We start from the raw sequence: 23,127 nt of genomic DNA on the forward strand, positions 1-23,127 counted from the left end.
TAGTCCAGTCTGCTGCTAACAAGGGCCTGGGTGACTGTCCTTCTAGTTTCAGTGGGGATCCGCTTGAAGATCATGCGGAGGGTGTTGAAGCAGGAGGAGGAGACGGCGTTGACCTGCTTTGTCATGGAGAGTGTGGAGTCGAGGATGACCCCTAGGTTTTGTGCGTGGTTGGTGGGTGTAGGGGGTGCTCCTAGTGCCGTCGGCCACCAGGAGTCGTCCCAGGCCGAGGGGGTGGAGCCGAGGATGAGGACCTCCGTCATGTCCGAGTTCAGCTTCAGTCGGCTGTTCCTCATCCAGTCAGCGACGGCCTTCATTCCTTCGTGGAGGTTGGTTTTGGCGGTGTGGGGGTCCTTGGTGAGCAAGAGGATCAGCTGGGTGTCGTCTGCGTAGGAGATGATGTTTAGGTCGTTCTGTCGGGCGACGTGGGTGAGTGGTGCCATGTAGACGTTGAACAACGTTGGGCTGAGAGATGAGCCTTGGGGTACGCCGCAGATGATCTCGGTGGCTTCGGAGCGGAAGGGGGGAGGCGGACGCTCTGGGTTCTCCCAGAGAGGAAGGAGGTGGTCCAGTCCAGGGGCTTCTCTTGGATTCCGGCATCGTGGAGGCGTGCTCTTAGTGTGCGGTGACAGACTGTGTCGAAAGCGGCTGACAGATCCAGGAGGATCAGGGTTGCGGTTTCCCCGTTGTCGAGCATGATCCTGATGTCATCGGTGGCGCCGATGAGGGCAGTTTCGGTGCTGTGGTTGCTGCAGAACCCTGACTGGGATGGGTCCAGGATGTTGTTCTCATCGAGGAAGCTGGTCAGTTGTTTTTTGACGGCCTTTTCGATGACCTTCGCCGGGAATGGGAGCAAGGAGATGGGTCGGAAGTTCTTGAGGTCCTTGGGGTCCGCCTTGGGTTTCTTTAGTAAGGCGTTGATCTCTGCGTGCTTCCAGTTCTCCGGGAAGGTCGCTGTCTCGAAGGAGATGTTGATGGTTTTCCGGAGGTGGGGTGCAAAACATACCTGAAGAAAAAAATTGCAGACATGGGCAATCCAGTAATTTCAGAGAACTGAGCCAGAGTTGGGCATAACAATATTTAGTATGTAATTCACACCATACAGAAGTAAAAATGTTATGGAACTCTTTGAGATTAAATATATAATATCTTCAATACTTGTGTTTCAATGTTAGATATCATTAAATTGAATGAAGTTTAACAAAAGTAATTGTCTCTGATCCAGGACTCCCAAGCCTCCCAACTGTGGCTCATTCAGTCCAGGTTTTTGCTTTGAATTGTAGATTTGTAGTCCTGGTTGTTTATGCTATCAAAAGAATAATAATGTTAGAATGCAAATAAAATACCTGGATTCACAACTAGAACTGGGAAACTCGAGATGTCTGCTCTAAACATAAGCTTAGAAATAGTCAAAAATACATCGGTGCCCTCACAACATTGGCATGCATTCACCAAGAAGATATCAGTTTATCATGTGCATTTTATAGAAGGCCATTGTTGTTAGAAGTTGGGTAACATCATTGCCTATGAAACCATATAGGAGCAACTTTTTTTTTTTCTTCAATAAGGCATGTCCTGCGCAAAATCTCTTTGCAGTGTTATAAACTGATAACTCAAGAAAACCAAGGTCTGTGATCTAAAAAGATTTGCTTAGGGTCACACAGTTGGGTCAGGTGAGAAAGCTAAATATTGAGCCCAAGTTTCCGGGTTACAAATTGAGTTTTCAGTTTCTGAGCTTCGATCTCCAATTTACCAACCAATGCTCAGTACTTACATGAGAAAAAGGTGTGCACTATATTCAGTAAATACTAGACAAATAAAAATGCCACCTTAAATCAATTGTACTATATAAATGTATATATTTGTGTGTGTGACTATGTATTTTTAGCTATGGCAATTACATCCACATATCGGCGGGATGTGTCGCCCGCCAATAATGAAAATAGAAATCTGTTAATGTGCAGATCAGTAAAACCCACATAATTGGGTTACTGTCCTGATATGTGCATGATTAAGACACTGGCCCAATTGGACTATTTGACAGTACACTGTAGGGGATCCTGCCAGCATGAAACTGGAATCAACCAACTTGTGGTGCACCACACCATATGTAAATTACTGTCCCATTTTGTGCAGTGGTAAGTTAGCACATTGACCCGAATTAACCAATGGATAACACACTACAGGGACATCTACTAGCATGGAGTTATGTTATAGTCACATATGCTCTATTGTGTTGTGTGTACTTATATTTTCGTTCTTGCACTAGTTCATAATTCGAGGTCGAAGTGATTGCACTTTCATAACAATTTCTAACATTTTATTATCTGTTTTACCACACCACTACTAAGTTTCAGTTGCAAGGTTTAAAATGTTGAGCAGGTTTCATTAAGAATGGAATGGCGTGGCTCGTAAGCTGATAGTAACTCTTTAATGTTCATTAATTTGCGTGTGATGAAATTTCATTAGGAATTGAAATTGTGATAATTAAGAGACTCTCTCCTGAAGTGATAGTTGCCAGATGCAATTGTTTACATTCAACATGGCTCTGTGAGAATATACATCAGTGTGATGTATATGTATGTAATTCTTCTATGTGTGTCTATGATAGTGTGAACATATATTGTTCTATGTTTTTAACTTGCCTATGGCATTGTTGCTGGTCTGCACAATAAATAGGGGGGTTGGTTGCTGCAGTAGCAGTGCTGCTTGCTTCTTTAAAGCATTTCTATTTGCACTGCTTATGAACTCACAAATTACATCACTCATGACACGTTCTGTGGAATTATTGATACAAATATTGAAAACATTTGAAATGACATTGAGAACCCTGCATGGTGGAGGCGCGAGTTCTAGTTTCTTCAGTTAACGATATCTGGTGAATTTCAGTGGTTTTCTGAGTCTAAAACGTTACATTTTAACTTAAAGGTTCACCAAATGATAACATCACTTTAACCTTTTGCTTTTGTCAGTGAATATAAATGTGTGTCTTTCTCGAATTCAATCATAAAGAACAACTAACAGTGTTGTTCTGTTGAGGGATGTTGCTGCCACCACATCTTCTACTGTGTTCCTCAGTCTGTACTCCCGACAACTGAGTGCCGATGGACCGTACTGCTGTTGGGCTTTTGCTGGCAGATCTTGTTGAGTGGTGGTAGCTCGCAAGTAATATCTTTGCCATGTTGGTTTTCAGCAGCACTTTCTTGATAGTAGTGCACTAACTCGAGGTAGTTAGTGGGTTGTGTTTCTGAACACATATAATTTCTGCTATTTTAGCTGCATGGTGTTGGCTGGTTGTTACGAGCTCTGTTTAAGCATTGTAATTTAGGTGATGTTGTGGGCATCTCGATACCCGTATATATGGTATGTGCATAATTTATTTTGTTTAATATGTTGTGCTGGCTGTGTTGTGTGTGTGTGTGTGCTCTTTTGCTGTAAGTAGTCTTATGAGCACAAAGTTACACCAGATCTGTTTTAAGGTATGGGCAAAGTGGGTTCTGGCCCAGGGTCCCAGCCTTCCAGGGGACTCCTGATAGAGCCAGATATGTTGTGTTCTGCAGAGAGTCTTTCCCTGACAGTTTAGGATCAAACTCTGTGGAATCAGCTGAAATGTCGGGCCCCTCGCACAAATTATCTCCAAATACCCAATGCTGCTGTGTTTTTATTTTTTTTTTTTTTTTTTTTTTACAAACTGCCAGCTGCCAGAAGATGAGCTTTTAAGAGACAAACTGTTATATGAATCTGATGTTTCTGGTTTGTGTACTTTTAAGTTGTATTTTAATCTGTTGTTGTGGGGCCCATAGGCCGGTGCCTACTTTGCCTATTTGGTAATCTGGAACTGTGCTATGATGACTTTGAATAATTCTTAAACAGATTGTTTTAAAAGAGGACATGAAAAAGCTGAAATTAGATCATAAATTCAAAGCTGTTCTGAATAGGGGCCCCAAAAATCCCTAAGATGTCCCTGCATTGCACAACTCTGTAGTGTATCGGCGTTATCTGGACATATTTCTGTCTAATGTGTTCTGTTGGAAGTTGACTCTGTACTGAGTGCTCCTGGCAGGCACTGGCTAGCAGTTTATCTGCACATCGGAGCTGTTTTTGGTGCTGGACATGTTGCGTGCCTAATGTGATGGTAGGCTGTCCTGTGGAACTGCACAAAGAAAGATCATGATTGTCATGAGAACCAAAGGTAAAGATCATTATCATTCATAGGAGTAGTTTAAATTAAGAGGTAGTATTGAGTGAGAAGACCTGGTTGGGACTTTGGTAATTACTGATTTGGGTGTGTTGATGAGATCCGGGAAGTGTAATTACCAGTGTCCATATCTACGGTATGGCTTCTGACTTCCAGTTGTAAAGTTAAATGTGGAGGAGAGGAAGCTCATTGTCTTAGTTAATGACCTTTTAGGAGCAGGTTCAGTGCAGGTTTAGATGCAACATTTTTTAAATCCGGGGATGTGGGTACTAGAGCATGATAGGGCAAAGTCTTGTAGTTTGTCATCACAAAGTGAGGATTTTTGTGTGAAGTGGCAGTGTTTAGTATTGTAGCTCTCAGGGGAGGGATGGATGGATGGATGGATGCACAGGGATGGATGGGAGAGATGTGATGGAAAGTATGGTGGAGGAGACGGGTCTTGGAGGGATTTTTTTATATTGATTGAGTGATGGTGAAGGGATAGGTGGAGAACAATTAGTTAGATGCATGACTGATTGTGACTGAAGGGCGGGTTTTAAATAGTTGACTGAACCAGGGGAGGATTTGATGCATGGTGAAGGGATAGACGGATGGGTGGATATTACAGATTGGATGCTGGGGGAGTGGATAGATGGATGTGATGGAATGGACAGTTGGAAAAGGGATTGGTCTCAGAAGGAAGAAGACTGAGGTGACAGCCTCCACCCCCCCCCCCCCTTCTTCTTTGTGGGGATAAGAGAGCCTTCTACTCTTGGAGGTTTCTTGTTTTATTTTATTTTTGTTCTCATTCTCTTATGTGTTGTCCTGGGTTGCCAATCTTGGCCGATACTCCACTTTGGCTCCATGTGACCCTGGCCTTGCTTTCATCTCCCCCATCGATTTACAAATATTTTCTCCGGACAGCCATTTATTTGGCCTGGACACTCTCCCCTTCTTTTGGTCCCTACATAACCACTTTTCCCAGTTCGCCCAGCCTGGATGTCCAGGTAAAAGGTAGACTGGTTAAGGGAAACTTATTTGGAGACATTCCATGTTTAAGACTGTTAGAACCTGGCTTAGAAAGAGGGCCATGGCTTGGGCCAGAATCCCTTCCTTGCTTCACACCCTTACATCCTACACACTCTCTGGTAAGTTAATCTGAATGTATTCCACAGAATCCAATTACACCCTCTCCCTTTGGGTGCTTTAACACCTTGACACCAAGAATGTGAGCTATATCGACTCTTGAACAACCTAACACACCTGTTCATATAATTTCCAGTCCAAATAGCTGTTCTGTCTCACTTTTACGTGGACTCCTTATTGCTGATCCCAAGTAGCTCGACCGTTTTTTCAAATGGTGGAGTTGAACGGTTCAGTGTGGAGGGAAGCCGATACCATATAGTGTCTGTTTGATCACTTAACTGAGTATCCAGTGGATGGACTTGGTTGCTCCTGGTTAACACCAGATATTATTTTGACAAGACAGTCCCTCACAGTGTGAGTTTTCTGTCTTGCTTGGGCCAAGCAATCTCCCCAAGGGTGTAGTTTCTGTCGCTCAGAGATTGGGAGAGAGCTCCGTACAGTCCCCGCTGGTTGCTTTACTCTCTCTTCAGGGGGTTAACCTTTCTGTTGCACATGGAAAACTCCATGTAGAATATTAATTTGGCTTGCCAGTTGTCTCCAGGGGTTTCTTTTCTGTATTCCTGGGTCTCTTTAAGGGTACATTTTCCAATGGCTGTGGTAGGGGAGGAAGGGGCAGGGCTGACTCCATATAGTAGTATCCCTTGGTTGCTCACCAGTGTCTCCATGGGTTGGGTTTGTGTTGCCCCAGTGCTGACTGTAACGTTTCTTGGCGGTTTATAGCATTTACTGATATCACTATTCCTTCATTGTGATATCACATAGTAGGTATTTGCTTGTCTTACTACTTCTGGGACCACTTGCGTGATAACATATTATGCCTAAGCATTATGTCCCTCACAATCTTTTTGCTTCAGGTTCATGCATAGATGCTACGACATAACAAAAGAGTACAACTCTGGTCCTTGCGCGTTAAACATAACTGTTCATGTATGCCACCTGACACATGCTTGTGTGCAAGGCATCGCCACTGAATGACGTGTTATCTATCCGCAAAGTGCTTTAGTGCCTTGTCAGGGGGAAGAAGTGCAGATGCTGAGCAAACCTACTAGAAGGCGGCACAGGTGATGAAGACATAAACAGTGACTATGTACAGGCATAGGTGAGATCTTTGTGTTTTTTTAAACATAATGTAGTTCGGTAGTGAAAGTGTGCACTCTGATCACCACGCCAGTAAATGAAATGTTTTAGACCGAATATACATTTTCAAAATGTTTGTTAAAGGTATTTTAGAAGGTCTCAACTCGTTTATTGTAGGGAAATTGCTGGTATGAGTTTGTATAGGCCCAGGCCGATAACTAATTACTGAGCTGTAAAACATAGGAATTACAAGCTATTGATGTAGGATCCCCTAGGGAAATTCCCTTTTGTTTAATTGGAATTGTGCTTATGGCGTTTTGGTATCTCGATCCTGCACTGTTTTCCACTTTAGAAGTATGGCACTTTTTGAAACCAGCAGTTTTTACTGTCATCGCATGGATGGTAATTGTTACTCTAGATCTGTTATGATTTTTTTTTTTTTGTATAAATATTATTTGTAAATTGTTCTTATTTTGTAATTGAAAATTGCAGACATTTTCTGTGGACCTCATTTGTGATCCAAATCATAAATAAGACGGATTTGCATACGTGATAATACATTACTGTGCAAGCTTCGGTGCCGTAGTTCAGAACTGTGCAGGCATAGGTGAAAATTCATATACGCTGTGCAGACAGATGTCCAGAGCGGCCATGTACAATGTGCAGACATTGGTGAGCAATGCACAGCCTACAGGAATAGGTGCTTAACAACTAAATATAGTGTACAGACAGTCATGCTAGCACACTCACGCTGCGTGTGTTGGGGGTTCCTTCCACATTCTGTGCTTCTTTAATTATACCACTTTTAGGCCCGTTGATTGCCAATTGAGCACCCATTAGCTCATAAGTGGAGTCAAACTGGAAAGCAGGCCTGTGCCCTTAAAGTCCAGCAGAGCTGAAGAGACTCCCCACAGGCCATAATGTTCCCAGTTCTGTTGGCTATATCTAGACTTTTGTGTACACTTGTTGAGCCACATCTGAGAAACAGTGTGTGACTCAACACATACTGTATGATATTGCATGTGAGCGATGTAGCAGACATTGCTTGAGTGTTTGCATGCCTTGGACTGGGTGTCTAGTGCCTTGGATTGCACGTAATGCAGCACTTTTTGTGTCACTGCTTGACTCTGAGAGAGGTGTTGAAATCAATAAATCAATCGGGTTTGTAAAGCACTAGCTACTCACCTGGAGCGGGTCTCAAGGCGCTAAAAGGGAAGGGAGGGAGTGGGGGCCCGCAGATCTGGGAGGTTCACTGAGTTCCATGAAGAGCCAGGTCTTGAGAAGGGTGTCTCATTCCACAGTCTGTGCGTCTAATGCTATTGAGTTTTCTACGATACTGTATGATAACGCACAAGGAACGTGTGAGTGAGAGAGCGCAGAGATGTACTATAGACGCAATGCGAGATGCACTGGGGTGACAAACTGAGCTAAAGAACGATGATGGATTCAACCCAGATCTGTGACTGGGGGTGAGTCTCTGAAAAGTTTCAGCGCTCCGTCCATCATCTTCTTTTGTTTGCCCTCAGTTGACAGGGATGCCCAGACGTGGGTCCCTTGCTCACTTTGCCACTGGATTGAGGCTAGCCTGGCTGATGAGGCTTGTTACCCCGAAACCGGTCCCAGGATGCTTGTTTCTGGTTCAGGGAAGACATGGCTTGGCAGTTCAGGCTAGACTGTTCTCATGAGGTCCAGGGTCAAGACTGATTTGCATATAGTTATGTCTGAACTGGGGTGGCAAACTGAGCTAAAGAACGATGATGGATTCAACCCAGATCTGTGACTGGGGTGAGTGTCTGAAACTGGGGGTGAGTGTCTGAAAAGTTTCAGCGCTTCATCAACTTTGAGATGCCGGTGGGAATGTGTGATGCCTCAGTGTCTGTAACTAATGCCTTGGACCTTATGTGATAACTGTGTGAGAGGCATCTGTGTATGATGCTACAGCATTTGCGGTTTTGTTTGAGAGTGAGACGTGCTCCAGATAGTGGACTTCTGTGCACACTGAATGGTGTTGGTGGCCGCTGTCTGTCCAGCGAACGAGAGAGAGAGTGTGTGTGATGCTACAACCGTGTGTGTAGGGCTGCGGTGGCGTGTAGTCTTTATGGGGAGACGCCACAGACTGGGAGAGAACATGCCTGCGAGATGCCAGAGTCTTTGTGAAGCCACAGTCTGTGTAATGCGGGAGACTGTGACCCACGGGAGTCGTACGTGCCCCTCATTACCCTGAAGTATACAACGTCTTACACGTGCACTGTCTTGGAGGGGCCCGGCCCGGCGTCTGGCGCTGCAGTCAGTCAGGCACGCCAGAGTAAGGCCCTAACTGGGCATTAAAGCCGGCCTTGATGTCGCGTTTGTGGATTAGGAGTTCTGCAGCCCACACCTGCTGCGCCACACTGCGGTTTCCCGCCCTGGAGCCTCGTACTGGCTACACCCTGTGCAATCTCCCCGAACAGCCCTCCCGGCCCTCGCTCCCGCGGCCTCTTATCACTCTGCCCACCTTAGCCAGGAAGGGCTGTGGCTCTGGGAGATGGTGCTTCACAGCACATGGTCTGTTCCAGTGAGCGACAGAGGAGGGTTCAAGTCACAGCCTGCTCCGCGCGCTCAGCTCTGCCACACACGAGCCTGTCTTCCATCCGAGGCGTCCGGAACCTTTTACTCACACTTGTGCCCCACATAGGTCGGATTTCCGCGTCTACAGATGGAGGAGCAACCGCAAAGGAACGGCCAGGTGAATTGAGGGGGTTTGCTTCACTTTGTGACAAGTTAAAATACTTATCGAGCACACATGCGAGGTAGACCTGGAACCTGGCGCGGGTATATTTCAGCCTGCTCCGACTCTCCAAAAGTGAAGAAACCTATATGGAGGAGGGGGGGGGGGGGGGGGGGGGAGGGGGGTCATTATTTTCCCGCCTAGAATTCTTGGGAATGGGCTGTCTGATGGTGTTTTGGCAGGTGGGGTGAAGTACTTGCTATTCAGTTTGCTAACCACTGGTTTCTATCTTTACAGGATGCCGCAGTCTCCCAAAATCGCATTATCCGCGTGGGGACCAGGAAGAGCCAGGTGAGTTTTGAGTTATTGTGCCCCTCCGACCCACGTTGTGTCTGACATTTAAGTAAAATCCATATTTCAGGTGAGCTCTGTGCCGTAAATCATTGCATAGCCTCCACACCAGCACGAGTGGGGACTGGGGTTTGTGTACCCGGGGAAGAAATGAACCGCACACAGTTAAGGACCGCCAGATCATGTTATTTGCCTTCCAGAGAGATGGCTAAAATGAAGTAATGTCGGCTGCGTTTAATTATTGGTTATCTCCGCAGCTGGAAACCTGTTTTCAATCCTGATAGTGTTAGATGACTAACACCCGCTTTTCTGGTTTTACTGCTGTGAGCCAATAACTTTGAAACAGTCATGGAACACTCCCTACGAGTAATATAGGCTTCCCAGGTGCTTGGTCTCAGCAGATAATATCATAGCGGATGCAAATCGAGTATATACCATCCGCCATTAGGTTAGTTCATCGCCTGTAATGCGTTGACATTCACACCCAAAGTTCCTGTGAAGTGGGTGTCTGACTGCGAGTAGAGTTAGGGGGGGGGGGGGGGGGGCGGGAAGTTGTTCGATGTTTTCTTCTGAGCCAAAAAGCATTTCACAAACCAATCTCTCTCCATGGTTCATTTTTACTCGTCTCCTTTCTTTTCCCATTGATTTCGTTTGCTCTGTAAAGCCCCCTCCAAGCCTTTCTCTTTAGATTTCTCTCCCTGTAGCCAACATTTGTCTCTGTCCCTTCCCTTTCTGTATGTATCTCACCGCTGAGTCCCCTCTCCCTCTCATCGCTTTTCCATGTCTCCATTGTATTGTATTGTATTGGTATTTGTATAGCGCAGACTGTCACCCTACGGGTATCCTGGCGCTCTGACAGAACAGAATCACTAGTGCAGAGGGAGAGGGTTGATCAGGAGTCATCAAGCTGCTGGAAAGAGCCAGGTCTTAAGGCTCTTTCTGAATTCCATTAAAGAATTAATCTGTCTAATCCGCAGTGGGAGCTCGTTCCACATTCGAGCACCCACCACACTGAAGGCCCTCCCGCCCATCCATGTTCGTTTGAACCTGGGTTGTACCAGCAGGTTAGCGTTGGAGGATCGCAGCTGTCTCGAGGGAAGATAGCATGTAAATCTTTCCTGAAGAGGGACCGGGCCCATCCCATGGACTGCTTTATAAACTAGACAGAGGGACTTGAAGAGAACCCTTTCTCTGACTGGCAGCCAGTGAAGCTCTTGTAGCGCCTGAGTGGAAGAAGAGTCATGCTTGCGTCTTAACGCCAGCTTCGCTGCAGCTGACTGGACTCTGTAGCCCCTGCAGAATGTATTGGGGGGCTCCTAAGTACAGGGAGTTACAATAATCCATTCTGCTAAGTACCGTGCTCCTTACAACCGTGCTTTGGGAGTCTTCAGGCAGAAGTGGGAGGATTCGGCGTAAGAGCCGTAGTAGCCCAAAACAAATGCAGGCTGTCTTGTTTGCCTGTGAATCCAGCTGGAGATTGCTATCGAACAAGAAACCGAGATTACGTATTCCACTAGGTGGAGCCTCATCCGGAACGAGCCTGAAATCCACCGGCAGATGTTGAGTCTGTCTAAGTGGCGAATAGTACAATAACTCAGTTTTATCTCCATTGAACTGCAGGCAGTTTCTCTGTAGCCAGTCCATGGTCTGCCTCATGCAGTTTTGGAATTGTTCTAAGGGGACCGCCTGCTTTCCTTCCAATGAGAAAGCCAGCTGCGTATCATCTGCATAGTTGACAAGCTCAACCCCAAACGCCTTGATGATCGAGAATAGCGGCTGTAGATATTTGTTAAATAGAATGGGGCTGATGCTCGAGCCCTGCGGAACTCCAAAAGCTACGGGGTTTTTTTTGGAAGAGAAAGGTCCCAAAGTCACCACTTGATGTCTCCCCGCCAAATAGGAGCGGAGCCACTGCAGTGCCTGATCCCTCACCCTAATCTCCACTAGACGCTCCAGCAAGATTGAGTGGCTCACTGTATCGAATGCGGCTGACATATCCAGGAGCACCAAAACGGCGGTGCTCCCGTTGTCAGCCCGCATTCTCATGTTGTCCATCATGGTGACCAGAGCTGACTCCGTCCCGTGACCGGGACGGAAGCCAAACTGGTCCTTGTCCAGTAGATGGTGTTCCTCTAAGTAGCCTAAGAGGGATCTACTCAAGACCTTTTCCAAGATTTTAATAGGAAAAGGAAGGAGAGAGAGAGGCCGGAAACTAGCCGGATTAGTTGGATCCAGGGTTGGCTTTTTAATAAGGGGAGAGACCACCGCCTGTTTCCTTTCACCACTTTGAGACGACCTTTGAGTAGCGTAAAGTGCTACACGAATAATTTACATGTGAGAAAACAGAGAGGTTGGGAGCACACTGCCTCACAGCCCAGCACTCCATTTTCCCCAATGCATCATGGTAAATGCAGTGCATGTTCACACTTCTGTAGTTATCTTTACTTTTTTCACCCTTGTTGGTGTAACCTGTGGTGTGTAATTCTACACGTGTTTCTGGATTCATTCCTTCATCAGTAGAGAGCAGCAAGTCGTTTTGGGGTGCTGAAAATGCTGCCCGAAGTCTTTTCTGGTCTCTGTACCACTCACTAGGCGCAGATGCATCAACACCAGCTCGGCTCAGTTCCTCAAGGGAGCCTTTTTAAACAGGAGGGTGGGAGCACAGCACACAATGTACCCCAGTGCATCATGGTAAATGCAGTGTATGTTAACACTTGCTTCAGTAGTAGTCTTTGCTTTTTCACCCTTGTTAGGGCAACCTGAGCTGTGTAAAGTAACTCCCCCCCCCCCCCCTTGTGTTTAAAGGGTCCCTTAAGCTGACAAACTCTCCTGTGGGGCACCTGTGTGCCGGTTGAGTGGTACTGTGACCTGTGAAGACTTGGACAGCTTTTCAACAACCCCAGGTGACGTTTTTCTGTTCTCTACTACTTCTGCTCTCTACTAATGAAGGGCTAAACCCAGAAACCTGTATCTAGAGATGACAGCATTACCTGCACCAAATTTGGTGAGAGACTACAGCAACTTTGAAGTAAGCATACTGCATTTACCTAAATGCAGGGGGTGAACTGTGCTGGGATGAGAGGCAGTGTGACCACCCCCACGGCACAAGGACCATAACGCAAAGCGGAAAACCCTAGACACTGTCACCTACTCCAGGTGTGCGTAAATTGATACTGTTCCCTCCTTTTAGCTGGGTGTTTTGTCCATGGGGTGAGTCCGAGTGTGTCAATTTCGGGAGTTCGAGTTATGGAGCTCTGTAGAGTGACTGGGATCTCCTGGATGCCCTGTAATGAAACCTTTACTGCAAAATGACATTTCGTCAACAGTTGCCCACTGACTCCAACTTCAGGAGTATCCTCGGTCTTGTTCAGGACTTTTATTTGACAATCTAATACGTGCCGGAAACTATAGACATGGATCATTTCGGATGAACCAAAATGAGCAAAGAATCTTAGTGTTTTCTAAAAAGCAAGCCCAGTACTGGAATCCAAAGGACACCTGCCCCCCCCCCCCCTCCCTCTCCCCCCCCCTTATTAGATAGATTGCTTTATGTGTCGGTCTCTGTATTTTATCGCTGATTTGTTTGGGTTTTGGGACCAAACAGTCTTGGGGTGGGTGATCTGAGGGCTGGCTTGTCCTAGAGTCCATCAGTCTAGTGGGACTCCTCAGAGCCGGTCAGATACACGGAGAGCGCTGTGTAACAGCACACATTTGTTCATTCATTCATGAGTGGGGTGTCCTTCAGCGCGTCTGCCTAGAGCCACACCCACATCTGGCTTTCCGCCCCCAATTTACCAATTCTTAAATCTACCGCCACTCTTTTTTTTTTTGGGCACCCCCCTCCGGATCTAACTCTCTCCTCTTGCTTTTGCCATCTCTACGGCAGTCCTGACTGGCAGAACTCTGCGCTGTGCTACTCCAGCCGTAGGAGCTCTGCCAATGCACCTCAAACCATACTTCATTGGCCTGTACTGTTCCCATGCCGAGATCAGCACACGGCTCTCCCAGTGCACCTCAATTCATACTGTAAGCGCCTCTTAATATTCCACTTTTAAGAGCCACATACTACAGCTCCCATCAGCAGGCCTTCCATTCTAGTACTGAGACTCACACACAGCTCGGCCAGTGTACCCCAGTACTGGCTGACAGCTAAGACCAACACACAGCGCAGCCAATACCGCCAGTCTTAATTGTATTGTTCCATTTCTGACACCCACAAAATGTACAGTGTACACTGTGCCAACGCACACCGGTTCTGATTGGTAGTACCCATGTACTGGTCCTGTACTGAGACACAGTGCGGCCAGTGTACCTCCTTCCTGGCTAATGGCGCTTGACATTAGTCCAGTCCTGAGACCGAACCCCTACTTGTGTGTCTTAATTCTGGTCTACAGCGCCCCTTCGTGTACTTGAACCGAGGCCCACATGGACCCCTACAGTCTCGAGACCTGTCTTCGTGGGACTTTTCATTTTGACAATATGATATTGAAGATCTGATCACATTGACGTGCAAACGGTGTCTAAAATAAAGACCCTTCACTGTCTGCCATTTACAACTCCATGTCAGGCCTTAGTCGCAACAGGGAAGACCCTGTTGTGAGAATGTCTTGTCGAGGCATCCCACATGCAGTAACGTGGGCGAAGGGGAGTGGACAAGGTAGGTTGGCCTTGATGGGTCTAGGGAAGGCGTAGGTCTTTCTTCTGTGATGAGCAGGGGCAGCTATCCACCCAGACGCACCCTGCAGGAGAACTGGACATGGATGTTACAAAAAATCGTATCTGCAGATCTGGCCATTTTCTGAGTTTTATAATACACGCACTAAACACGAAAAGCATAGTTAAACCATCTATATTGCAGATTAGATTCTGAATGAGCGCCATTTTACTCCCTACATTCGGAACTTTGGAGTAAAATCGTATTTTGATGAGTGAGGAGGTAACTTTTATTTCCTGTGGCAATCTCTTAAGGCGGGTAAAGATGTATTTTAAAGTCGTTAATTTAATTCTAATCCGCGATTTCTTCGTAGTTTTAACATTTCGAACAAGCACACAGCGTTTTACCACTTAAGGTCTTTTGTATTTAGACAGGTCGCCACCTGGTGGAATCAGCAGGTCCGTGTGAGAGGAAGGATTCGAAGACTGAAAACCTTTCGTATTTCGTTTGTTAATATTGTTTCTCCCTAATCTATTTGGTAGACGTATTAGATAGATTTTAGGAGTTAAACAGGCCAGCCCCTCCCCTGAATTGGAGCAGTACTAGAGACCCTGGCTTTGTTGTTCACCTGGGGTCCCGTCATGGACATGCGCGCTCTGCACCGCACAGCAGTTTGCCAGCCCTTATGCAAACGCAGCCTCTAACGTTCGTGAGTTAGTGCGTGAGCTGCAGGGGTCACAGCTTGGAAACAAAGCTGCTACTGAGCGGTGCCGCCTACAGCTCGTTCGCTCACGTGGATTAATTCCGTAAAATGATGAATTTGGCCTAGTCCGTGCCTGGCGCACCTTCACGAGAGTGTGCCTCAAACATGCCAGTGTGCCATATTACAAGCACTCTGCTGTCCCCAGTCGAGGTGTGAACTGGTGCCCGCACTGGAGAGAGTGATGCATTAAAAGGCAGCCCGGTGGGTTGAAACCGTCAGCCTTGCTTTTAGTTCTGAAGGCAGAGTGGTATAACGGGCATATACTGCGCATAACTGCAGGGGATTGGCTGCGGGGGGGGGGGGGGGTGTGCATCACCTCCTGTGTTGCACACAATCAGTAAGCTTCCCTATATATTTTGTTGTCCTTGCGCCCCATTGCAGTAAGGCACCGGTGCATTGGCAGAGGCCTTCTCTCATTTCATGGGTTGGTGTCTGCGTGCATATATGGAGTTGCCCTATAAGGATCGCGCCAGCACAAACTTGTGCATTAAAGCCAACCGTATTGCAGACTGAGTAAGATAAGCATTCCCTCCCCCTTCTGTAATACTGAAGCAGCCCCGGGCACGAAAATTGAGGTGCAAACTTCTGTCCCGCCCAAGGTCACTGTGCGATGCGGTCGCAGTCAGTTCCAGGGTAGTTGTCTCCGTTTGATAAGGTTAATGGTCTCCGAGCCCTGACTGTGCTGTGCATCTTGGTCAAGCCGTTGCGGCACCTCCCGTCTATTGCTGGCCGTCATCAGATGATATTCACGCGCCCGTGGATGCGGCGTTGACTGGTTTGTTCTCTTCTGCTGCAGCTGGCGCGGATCCAGACAGACAGCGTGGTGGAAATGCTCAGCCAGCGGTTCCCTGAAGCGAAGTTCGAGATCGGTGAGTGTGATTTCTGGTTCTGAGGGTGGGTGGCAGCGTGGCGGATCACTGGTACCCGGAAGTTGTAGTATTTCACCTCCTTGTCTCTCTCTGTTCTCAATAGTCGCCATGTCCACCACAGGAGACAAGATCCTGGATACAGCCCTGTCCAAGGTAATTGCGTGCGCGTGGGGTATGTGATTCACAATATCCCGATGGCTGTGTGAGGGCTCCAATATCCATAACAGATATCTTCATACATGGTACCCCTTCCCCCCAACCCCCTTAGGAACAGCTTTGTCACTTGTTGTTTACATATATTGGGCACACTTAGCTGGACCTTAACAAAAAGCCCGTTTTGCCCCCCTCCCCTTCTTGTTGCTTATACACCTGTGCCATATTGGTGGGACACCTATGTCTCGGGGTGCCTCTCTCATAGCTGTCTGTCTCCTTTCATAAGAGTGAGTTAGTCCCGGATTCTCACCCAAGTGCCCTGAGTATGCTGGATTCATGGTTTCTGTTTTTTCAGCTATTCATATGGGCCTGCAGGTCGCAACAAGCTTAGTGCTGACAGAAAGTCACCCTCTGGACACGGGGCCAGTGGACGGGCCGTACTATCACATTATGGTGACTTAGTGGGTCATACACCTGTCCCAATCGTTCGGTTGTAACCATGCGCTAGATTTCAGCACCATTTTGGTCTGTGAGTTGATGTGCCTGTTGCACAGACCTGTGTGCAGCATATACATATATATACACCCCCCCCCCCCCCAGATTCCAGTCCAAGATAGCTTATTATGTTAATGAGCCTCATTCATATAGCCGTTTGCGACCTGCAGGCCCAGATCCCAATCGGGGTAATATAGCTTGGTGGGTTAGTGGTGCTCCTGCTGTGGAATATGTTTCACCTGCAGTTTCCAGTCTTCATTTTGTGTGGTGAAACCGCGAGTACCTTCGAGCTTTTTGATAGTAAGGCATTACTAGTGCAATTACTATTCCATTTCTAATATGCGTTCTGGAAATATTCTGTAGTAACTCTGCTTGTTTGTGTTTTATATTCAGATTGGAGAGAAGAGCCTGTTTACGAAGGAGCTGGAAACTGCACTGGAGAAGAATGAGTAAGATGTTGCTTGGATGTGATGCTCGGCTGTACTGCTGATGGGCAGATGATGCGAGAGGTCCATCAGGGCTTAACCATGCCAGATTGAAATAATAAACATCTTGCAAATCACTTCCTTTATATTAATTTTAGGGGCATTTATCTTACAGGAGTGTCCTAAAATCTATCATGCCCTGGCACTCCTGTGCCTACATCGCTTGCCCCTGGTTCTGGTGACCATGTATGCTGCTGTGGTTTCTCTGGCCCATCATCTTTCCATGAGATCTGTGGGGTTGCTGTGGTGCATGTTTCCTCTCTGATCTGTACTGGCCTTTATCTTTGACTCGTGGTCCCCTCCCGCTACCCATGTTTTATCCCCTCCCTGTCTTGGTCTATCTATGTATCTACCACTATCCCTGGGCCCATGGTACCTTTTTCGCTTGAAGGCTCCCTTGTTTTTTCATTCGTGTTCTCTGTTACATGCACACTCTGTGTCTCGCTCTTCTTTTCTCTTTTTATTCTTTTTCTCTTTCTACAGTTCACATGCTCATTTGTTTTTCCTTTGAGCAACATATCCTTGTTCTCACATAAAAATCTATAGCCGCTCTTGTCGGACAGTCGTAATAGACCTAATTTTGTAGCTGCCAACCCCGCCCGCCCTTATCATTTCCCTTTAAGAGAAATGGGGATTGGTTGCCTGCTGTCACAAGAAGACTGGAGGGACCTGTGCCCACACAATGTGGAATTAAAGGCTCATGGTATAACTTCTTTAACAACTCGATTCCCCAGTTCCCCTAGAGCAGTCGTTCTTAGCATGTGATCAGTGGACTGTTTGGAAAATGAAACGATATTAGCGGATTATTAGAATATATGTAAATAAGAAAATGTAAAATAGAAAATGTAAAAACATTCTATAAATATGAAGGAATTTAAAATTTGGAGGCTATAATTAAGCTGGTGTCCTAAGCTGGATTTGTGGGAGCAGCTCATGTATAGCAAACAAAATATAAGCACCAACAAATAGAGCGCATGCATTCAGTGCACAAAAAAGACAGTGATATGCTAGTCTTGTATACTTCTTCGTCTTTTAGAATTAAAAAACAAATTTAGGAAAGCTTCAACACTCCCATTAAATTAAAAGTTCGCTTTTTCTTTTAATGGTATTTTTTCCCTTTCTTTCTGTATTTATTTGCAAATTAAAATTACAATGCGCAGAGCTTCATTTGAGCTGGCGTGGACCACTGGCATTTAGTTTTGAGGACCAGCATTATTTCTACTCGTCAGATAATGACTGCGAGCAAGAGAGAAAAAACACAAATGGGAATGAAGGGGGAAGATAAAGACGACAAAATGAACACAAAGGGAGAAAGCAGGGACCGGAAAGGGCGAGATAATGTGGCAGCAGTGTCGAGTACTGGATTAAAAAGGCCTAAAGTGAAATCGGGACTATGCAACCTTGGTATTCAATGCACCAACATTTAATTACACAAGCCGTGGGCTTCTGATTAGAACTTTGGGCACCATATAAGACACTGTAAGGGTGTCGATGGCAATGTTGTCCAGTATGCACAGTGATCGAGCATTTAACATGGCAAAAAACAAGCTGTCTTCCGGAAGCAAGGAGCTATTCCCATGAACCCTCTATCTCCGTTCGTCCAACCATTTACCCCATACTTTCTGATACTTGGCAGGGCAGCCTCTGGCTTCGAACAAGGGCTTCTCTTGTGCGGCACACAAGTCCACCCCTCGTCTCCATTTAGATATTGTGTTGGGGGGGGGCGGGGGTCAGGTTGTGGTCAGGCCATAGCGATGTCGCGTTTGGCCACCATGATGGCCGTCCCCAGGAATAATTTATCTGCTCGGGACCGGTCTAGACCATCCATAATACCCAGGAGGAGCCACATAGGGTCTTGAGGTGCATGCCAACCCAGGATATGCAGGAGTTCGGATTCTATCTTTTCCCAGTATTTTATGAGGCGGGGGCAAGACCAGACCGTATGGTAGAAGTCTGCTGGTTGGTACTTGCAGCGTGTGCATTCAGCCAAGACACGCAGGCCCGCTCTATGTAGTCGCTCCGGGGTACAGCCAATATTTTTAGAATGGCAACACACTTATGTATACTCTTTCTCTTCTTTGCCGAGGGACAAACGTTTTCTTTGTTCTATAGGGGAATTCATTTTTAATTGTTAAAAAAAAAAGAAAATAAACCTTGTCTGCCTTGCATTTGTTGGACTGCATACTTATCCAAGTCTCCACGTTGTTAATCAAATGGGGGCAAACATTTGAACACCTCCCAAGGATGGAGATGGGTGGTCTTGCCCTGTCCGACCTAAACTTGTATTGCATGGATTTTCAGTTGCAAAACTGTAGGATGCTATTGGGTAAGCCGGATAGTTCAATATGGGGTGCTACTATCAGGAATGATTAGACAGTCTGGAACCACTGGGTATTTATATAAGTTTGGAGCCCCGAGAACCCTGAAATTCTTTAAAAAAGTACGTCTGATGGTCCTAAAGGCAGCACTAAGCCTATGGTTCAGAGTGAGGAAGATCTGGTGTATCGGTTAGTACTCTGACTTTGCACCTAACTGGGTATTCCCCTGGCACCCCAGAGTGCCTGAAGGACAGGCTAAGACTCCCATCAAGGCGGGCTGGGATTGCCACCTGGGGAGGGGAGAGGGTTGATGACCATGCAGGGGTTATTGCCCTGGGGTGGTCTAGGAGCTAAGACTGAAGACTCCCTGTCCAGGTTCAATTATGTGCAGCTGTAAGTGTGACTTGGGTGACCAAGAGGGGTGGGGGAGATTGGGGGGAGGGTACTGGGAATTTGAGTCTACACTCCAGGATGTGAGATCTAAAAGTAAAGAGGTCGCTACATGGTACTGAAAGCTCTTAGAAGCTGAGGACAAGAAGTAGATTGCATCCTATTCGGTGTGGGAAGATACTTAATATGGGGTGGACTTGCAATCCATATGGCAAAAGTCCCTGAAACTGTTGTTTTCAGTGGTTAAACCACCAAATTTAAAACTAAATTATATTTTTACTATTAATAGATTATATTGGACTCCCAAAAGATCTCAAAGTTTGTACTGCAGCCTACCCCAGATGTAGAAGATGTGGTCTCTTAAGAGCTAATGATGAACATGTCTTTTTCACCTGTCCTGGGATCTAAGTGTTCTGGAAGGACATGGAGTCCATTTTAAACCATATCATGGGGGTCATGGTGGTGGACATGACCTCATACAGCCTTCTGAACAGAGAGCAAAGAGGCCTCTTGTTCTACCTGGTATTTCTAGCAAGGAGGGAGATCTGTAAATGCTGGACTGATCCATCTGCCCCAGGTGCTACGGTCTGGCTCAACGCGGCTTATCGGACTTGACGTTTGGATACAAGGGCAAACCTGGAAGATCATTTAAAGTGTGGGCCGATTTCACTAGGTGGAGTGGAATCGATTGCATAAGAGGTCATATGATTACACCAGGCCACCGCAAAAGGTGACGGATCTGATGGCTGGGTCAGTGCAGTGGGACCTAATTCCAATGCAACAGACCGAGACTGATGTGAAAAAACGGTCTGAGACTTGCAGACGTCAAGGTGATATGAGGGCAAAAAATGTTAATAAAAAAAAAACTTTTGCACGCTTCTATACCTTCTGCGGCCAAATGTAGTTCAAGTAACACACATTTCAGTGTTCGCTTTCAAAACATTTCGGTGCCTAAACGTAAGCCTCAAATAAGTTCAACAACCTTGGTCATTCAATGTCGGGCTTCCCTAGCTTTTGTAAGAAAGGAGTTACAAATTTGACAATTTGATTGTTTTTCCCTCCAACATAAAAATTGTAAACAAAGCGGTATCAGGAGTCGAGTAACTTTCACTGCAGTTTATGGAGTACACTACTGTGTTATTGGAGTCCAAGACAACATTGAGAAAACAAATGTTTAACCTTATTCTTTCACCGCTGAAAGACAAAAATGCAGGATGTATCACCAACCTAACTGCTTGTTAGACTATGAATGTCTTATGAGCCAAGGTTGTTTTTCACGGAATCATTCTTGACCATAACAGCTGCACCTTTGCCCCCAGAGCTTGGTATATTTAGAAGGGCAACCTAGACTGGTATAAACACATTTTTGGGGTAACGTATCCCAGTCCATGTTTTCTCACTGAGAGTCAGATCTCAGGATTACCAGTTTTCCCCACAATTTACCTATATTATGACTAGCCACAATTAGCCCAATATTACAAACAATCTTCCAATATCTTTTTGAGTGGGTTCTCTTTCCAGAGTAACAATGTTGCTTTAGCCATCAGTGTCATTGGCACTTTGTTTACATTTTTGTTGATCTCAACGTTATCAAACTAGTCACCATAGCCAGGTTACTAAACATAATTAATTAAAATGAATATCCTGGTCTTTAATTAGATGATTAAGAATGTTTAGTTCAAGATCATACGCGGAACTTTAGAAGAGTGAAGAACAGCTTATATTTCATGTCCCACAGCGACACAGAGCTCAGTTGAACTCTAAATACAATACAATAGGATGTGCTTGCCAGTAAGTTTCTGTTCTGTGGTTAATGCAGATACATACACAAACACAGCCTGTGCTCATCACCCTCAAAATGGCCGACCTAGGCACTGCACCAGAGTAAAAGACTATGTCAAACAGCCAGCGTCTGATTGTGTAACAGATCAAACTCGCAGGATACAACTATACAGGAAGAACACACGTTTCCTAAACCACATCCTAATTTCTCCTGCCCGTTGCCAGTGCAATGAGGCAGCGCCCACAAAGTTGTAATTTGTCTCCTCTCTTTCACAGACCCATCTTCTGGCCCAGGCCTTTTACATCTCACCCGTGACCACTCTGTGATACGTAGCTCTCTCTCGCTCTCTTTTCTCTCTCTCTCTCCTTTTCTTATCTCCCCTCATTCCCCTTTGTTCCCTTCATCTGTTGATCCATTGTTCCCACTGTATATAGCTCGTGTTCCCTCACTCTGACCTTTTTCCTTTCACATCTTCAGGGTTGACCTGGTTGTTCACTCCTTGAAGGATCTTCCAACAACGCTCCCTCTCGGGTTCACCATCGGAGCCATTTGCAAGTAAGTGCACTTTAGAGTGAACCTTGAGAGAGCTGGGAAGGGCACAGTAGGTGGAGGAGGCAGATCTAACAATGTGATCTTTTAAAGTTTATATTGCAAATGACTGTGCTTCAGCCCTGTGCGGCCTTGCTGCTTTCTAGGGTACCCCTGGTGTTACTGAAGACAGCCCTGGTGCAATCTTGTGCATCTCTTGCGCATCCAAGGGATTCCTTCTATAATCTTAGAGAAGGCTAAATGTATATCACATAATCTCTGGTGCAGTGCTGTGATGCAAAATGATGGAAACCCCTGCAGAATGTTATGAAGGGCCACTGCAGCTCCCATATCTCGCATATGTTAATTTGCCTTGGGCTGAATGGGGCACAACTTCGATGGTTAAGGACACCTGAAGGGTTGTGGGCCCCTCTGTGCCGCAGGGGCCTGTGCTACGCCCCTGCTCTGGTATAAACTCTGGAACCATGCCTCCTCTTAAGAAGCCAGCCTTCCTTCCATAGATTTGTGTGAATAATAGTTCACTGTGCAATGTTGGAAGTCCAAGCCACATACACCGGGCCCAGCTCCTAGCGAGACCACCTTCAATAAATTGCTCATGCTAGGAAACTTAGCCAGGGCTCCGTAGTTTCGTACACTAACCGTGAACCAGAAACAGAAGGCGTGGAATAATCAAAGCATACAATGAATTATGTAATGATTGTGGGAGGCGTAGATACTTACAATTAAGGGGCTTTTTTCAAAACTTACAGATGGAAGAGGTAGTGGTGGATCCTAATTTCTTTTTGGAGAGTTTTGTTAAGACACCTAGTCGTGGCTTTGTTCCTATTTTTATAAAACCTACGCTAGCCTTAGCTGCACTCAATATCTCGCGACTTAAGGTTCACATTTTTGAAAACCCTGTATGATTTTTATTATACGATGTATAGACTGCACAAATGGGGCTTGAGGGAGATTTTGAACTGTTTTCGCTGTAAACCCCCAGCCGCAGATACTGCACATATTTCTTCCTGTCCAGTTATGGTACTGTCTTGGATGAAAGTGTCTAAGCAACTTAATAGAGTGTTCAAAATACCATTCGTCTAGATTCCATAGCTATAATTTTAGGATATGCTACTGCTAGACTACCTCATCTTCAAGGGTTATATTTTTTTGGTGTTATAGTTGCTAGTCTGGATGTGGCATGCTTATGGCAAAGGAAAGCTCCAGAATGTAA

General features: G+C 46.0%; 1 protein-coding gene across 4 annotated transcripts in view; it reads left to right on the plus strand.

The window, feature by feature from the left end:
* The window catches only part of HMBS (hydroxymethylbilane synthase), a 50,268-nt gene that overhangs the window by 10,445 nt on the left and 16,696 nt on the right, over positions 1 to 23,127 (plus strand). Inside the window, exons 1-6 of one of the 4 annotated variants that reach the window (XM_085645901.1) lie at positions 8,797 to 9,122; positions 9,402 to 9,455; positions 15,669 to 15,741; positions 15,845 to 15,894; positions 16,783 to 16,838; positions 21,843 to 21,920. In XM_085645901.1, the coding sequence (XP_085502027.1) occupies positions 9,093 to 9,122; positions 9,402 to 9,455; positions 15,669 to 15,741; positions 15,845 to 15,894; positions 16,783 to 16,838; positions 21,843 to 21,920 (341 nt within the window). In that variant the 5' untranslated portion in view covers positions 8,797 to 9,092. Of the gene's footprint in view, positions 1 to 8,796; positions 9,123 to 9,401; positions 9,456 to 15,668; positions 15,742 to 15,844; positions 15,895 to 16,782; positions 16,839 to 21,842; positions 21,921 to 23,127 lie in introns of those variants that run through there. The other 3 variants (XM_085645902.1, XM_085645904.1, XM_085645903.1) reach the window with 3 other exon arrangements.

This window comes from Triturus cristatus, chromosome 3_1, assembly GCF_964204655.1.
Source record: "Triturus cristatus chromosome 3_1, aTriCri1.1, whole genome shotgun sequence".
NCBI lineage: Eukaryota > Metazoa > Chordata > Amphibia > Caudata > Salamandridae > Triturus > Triturus cristatus.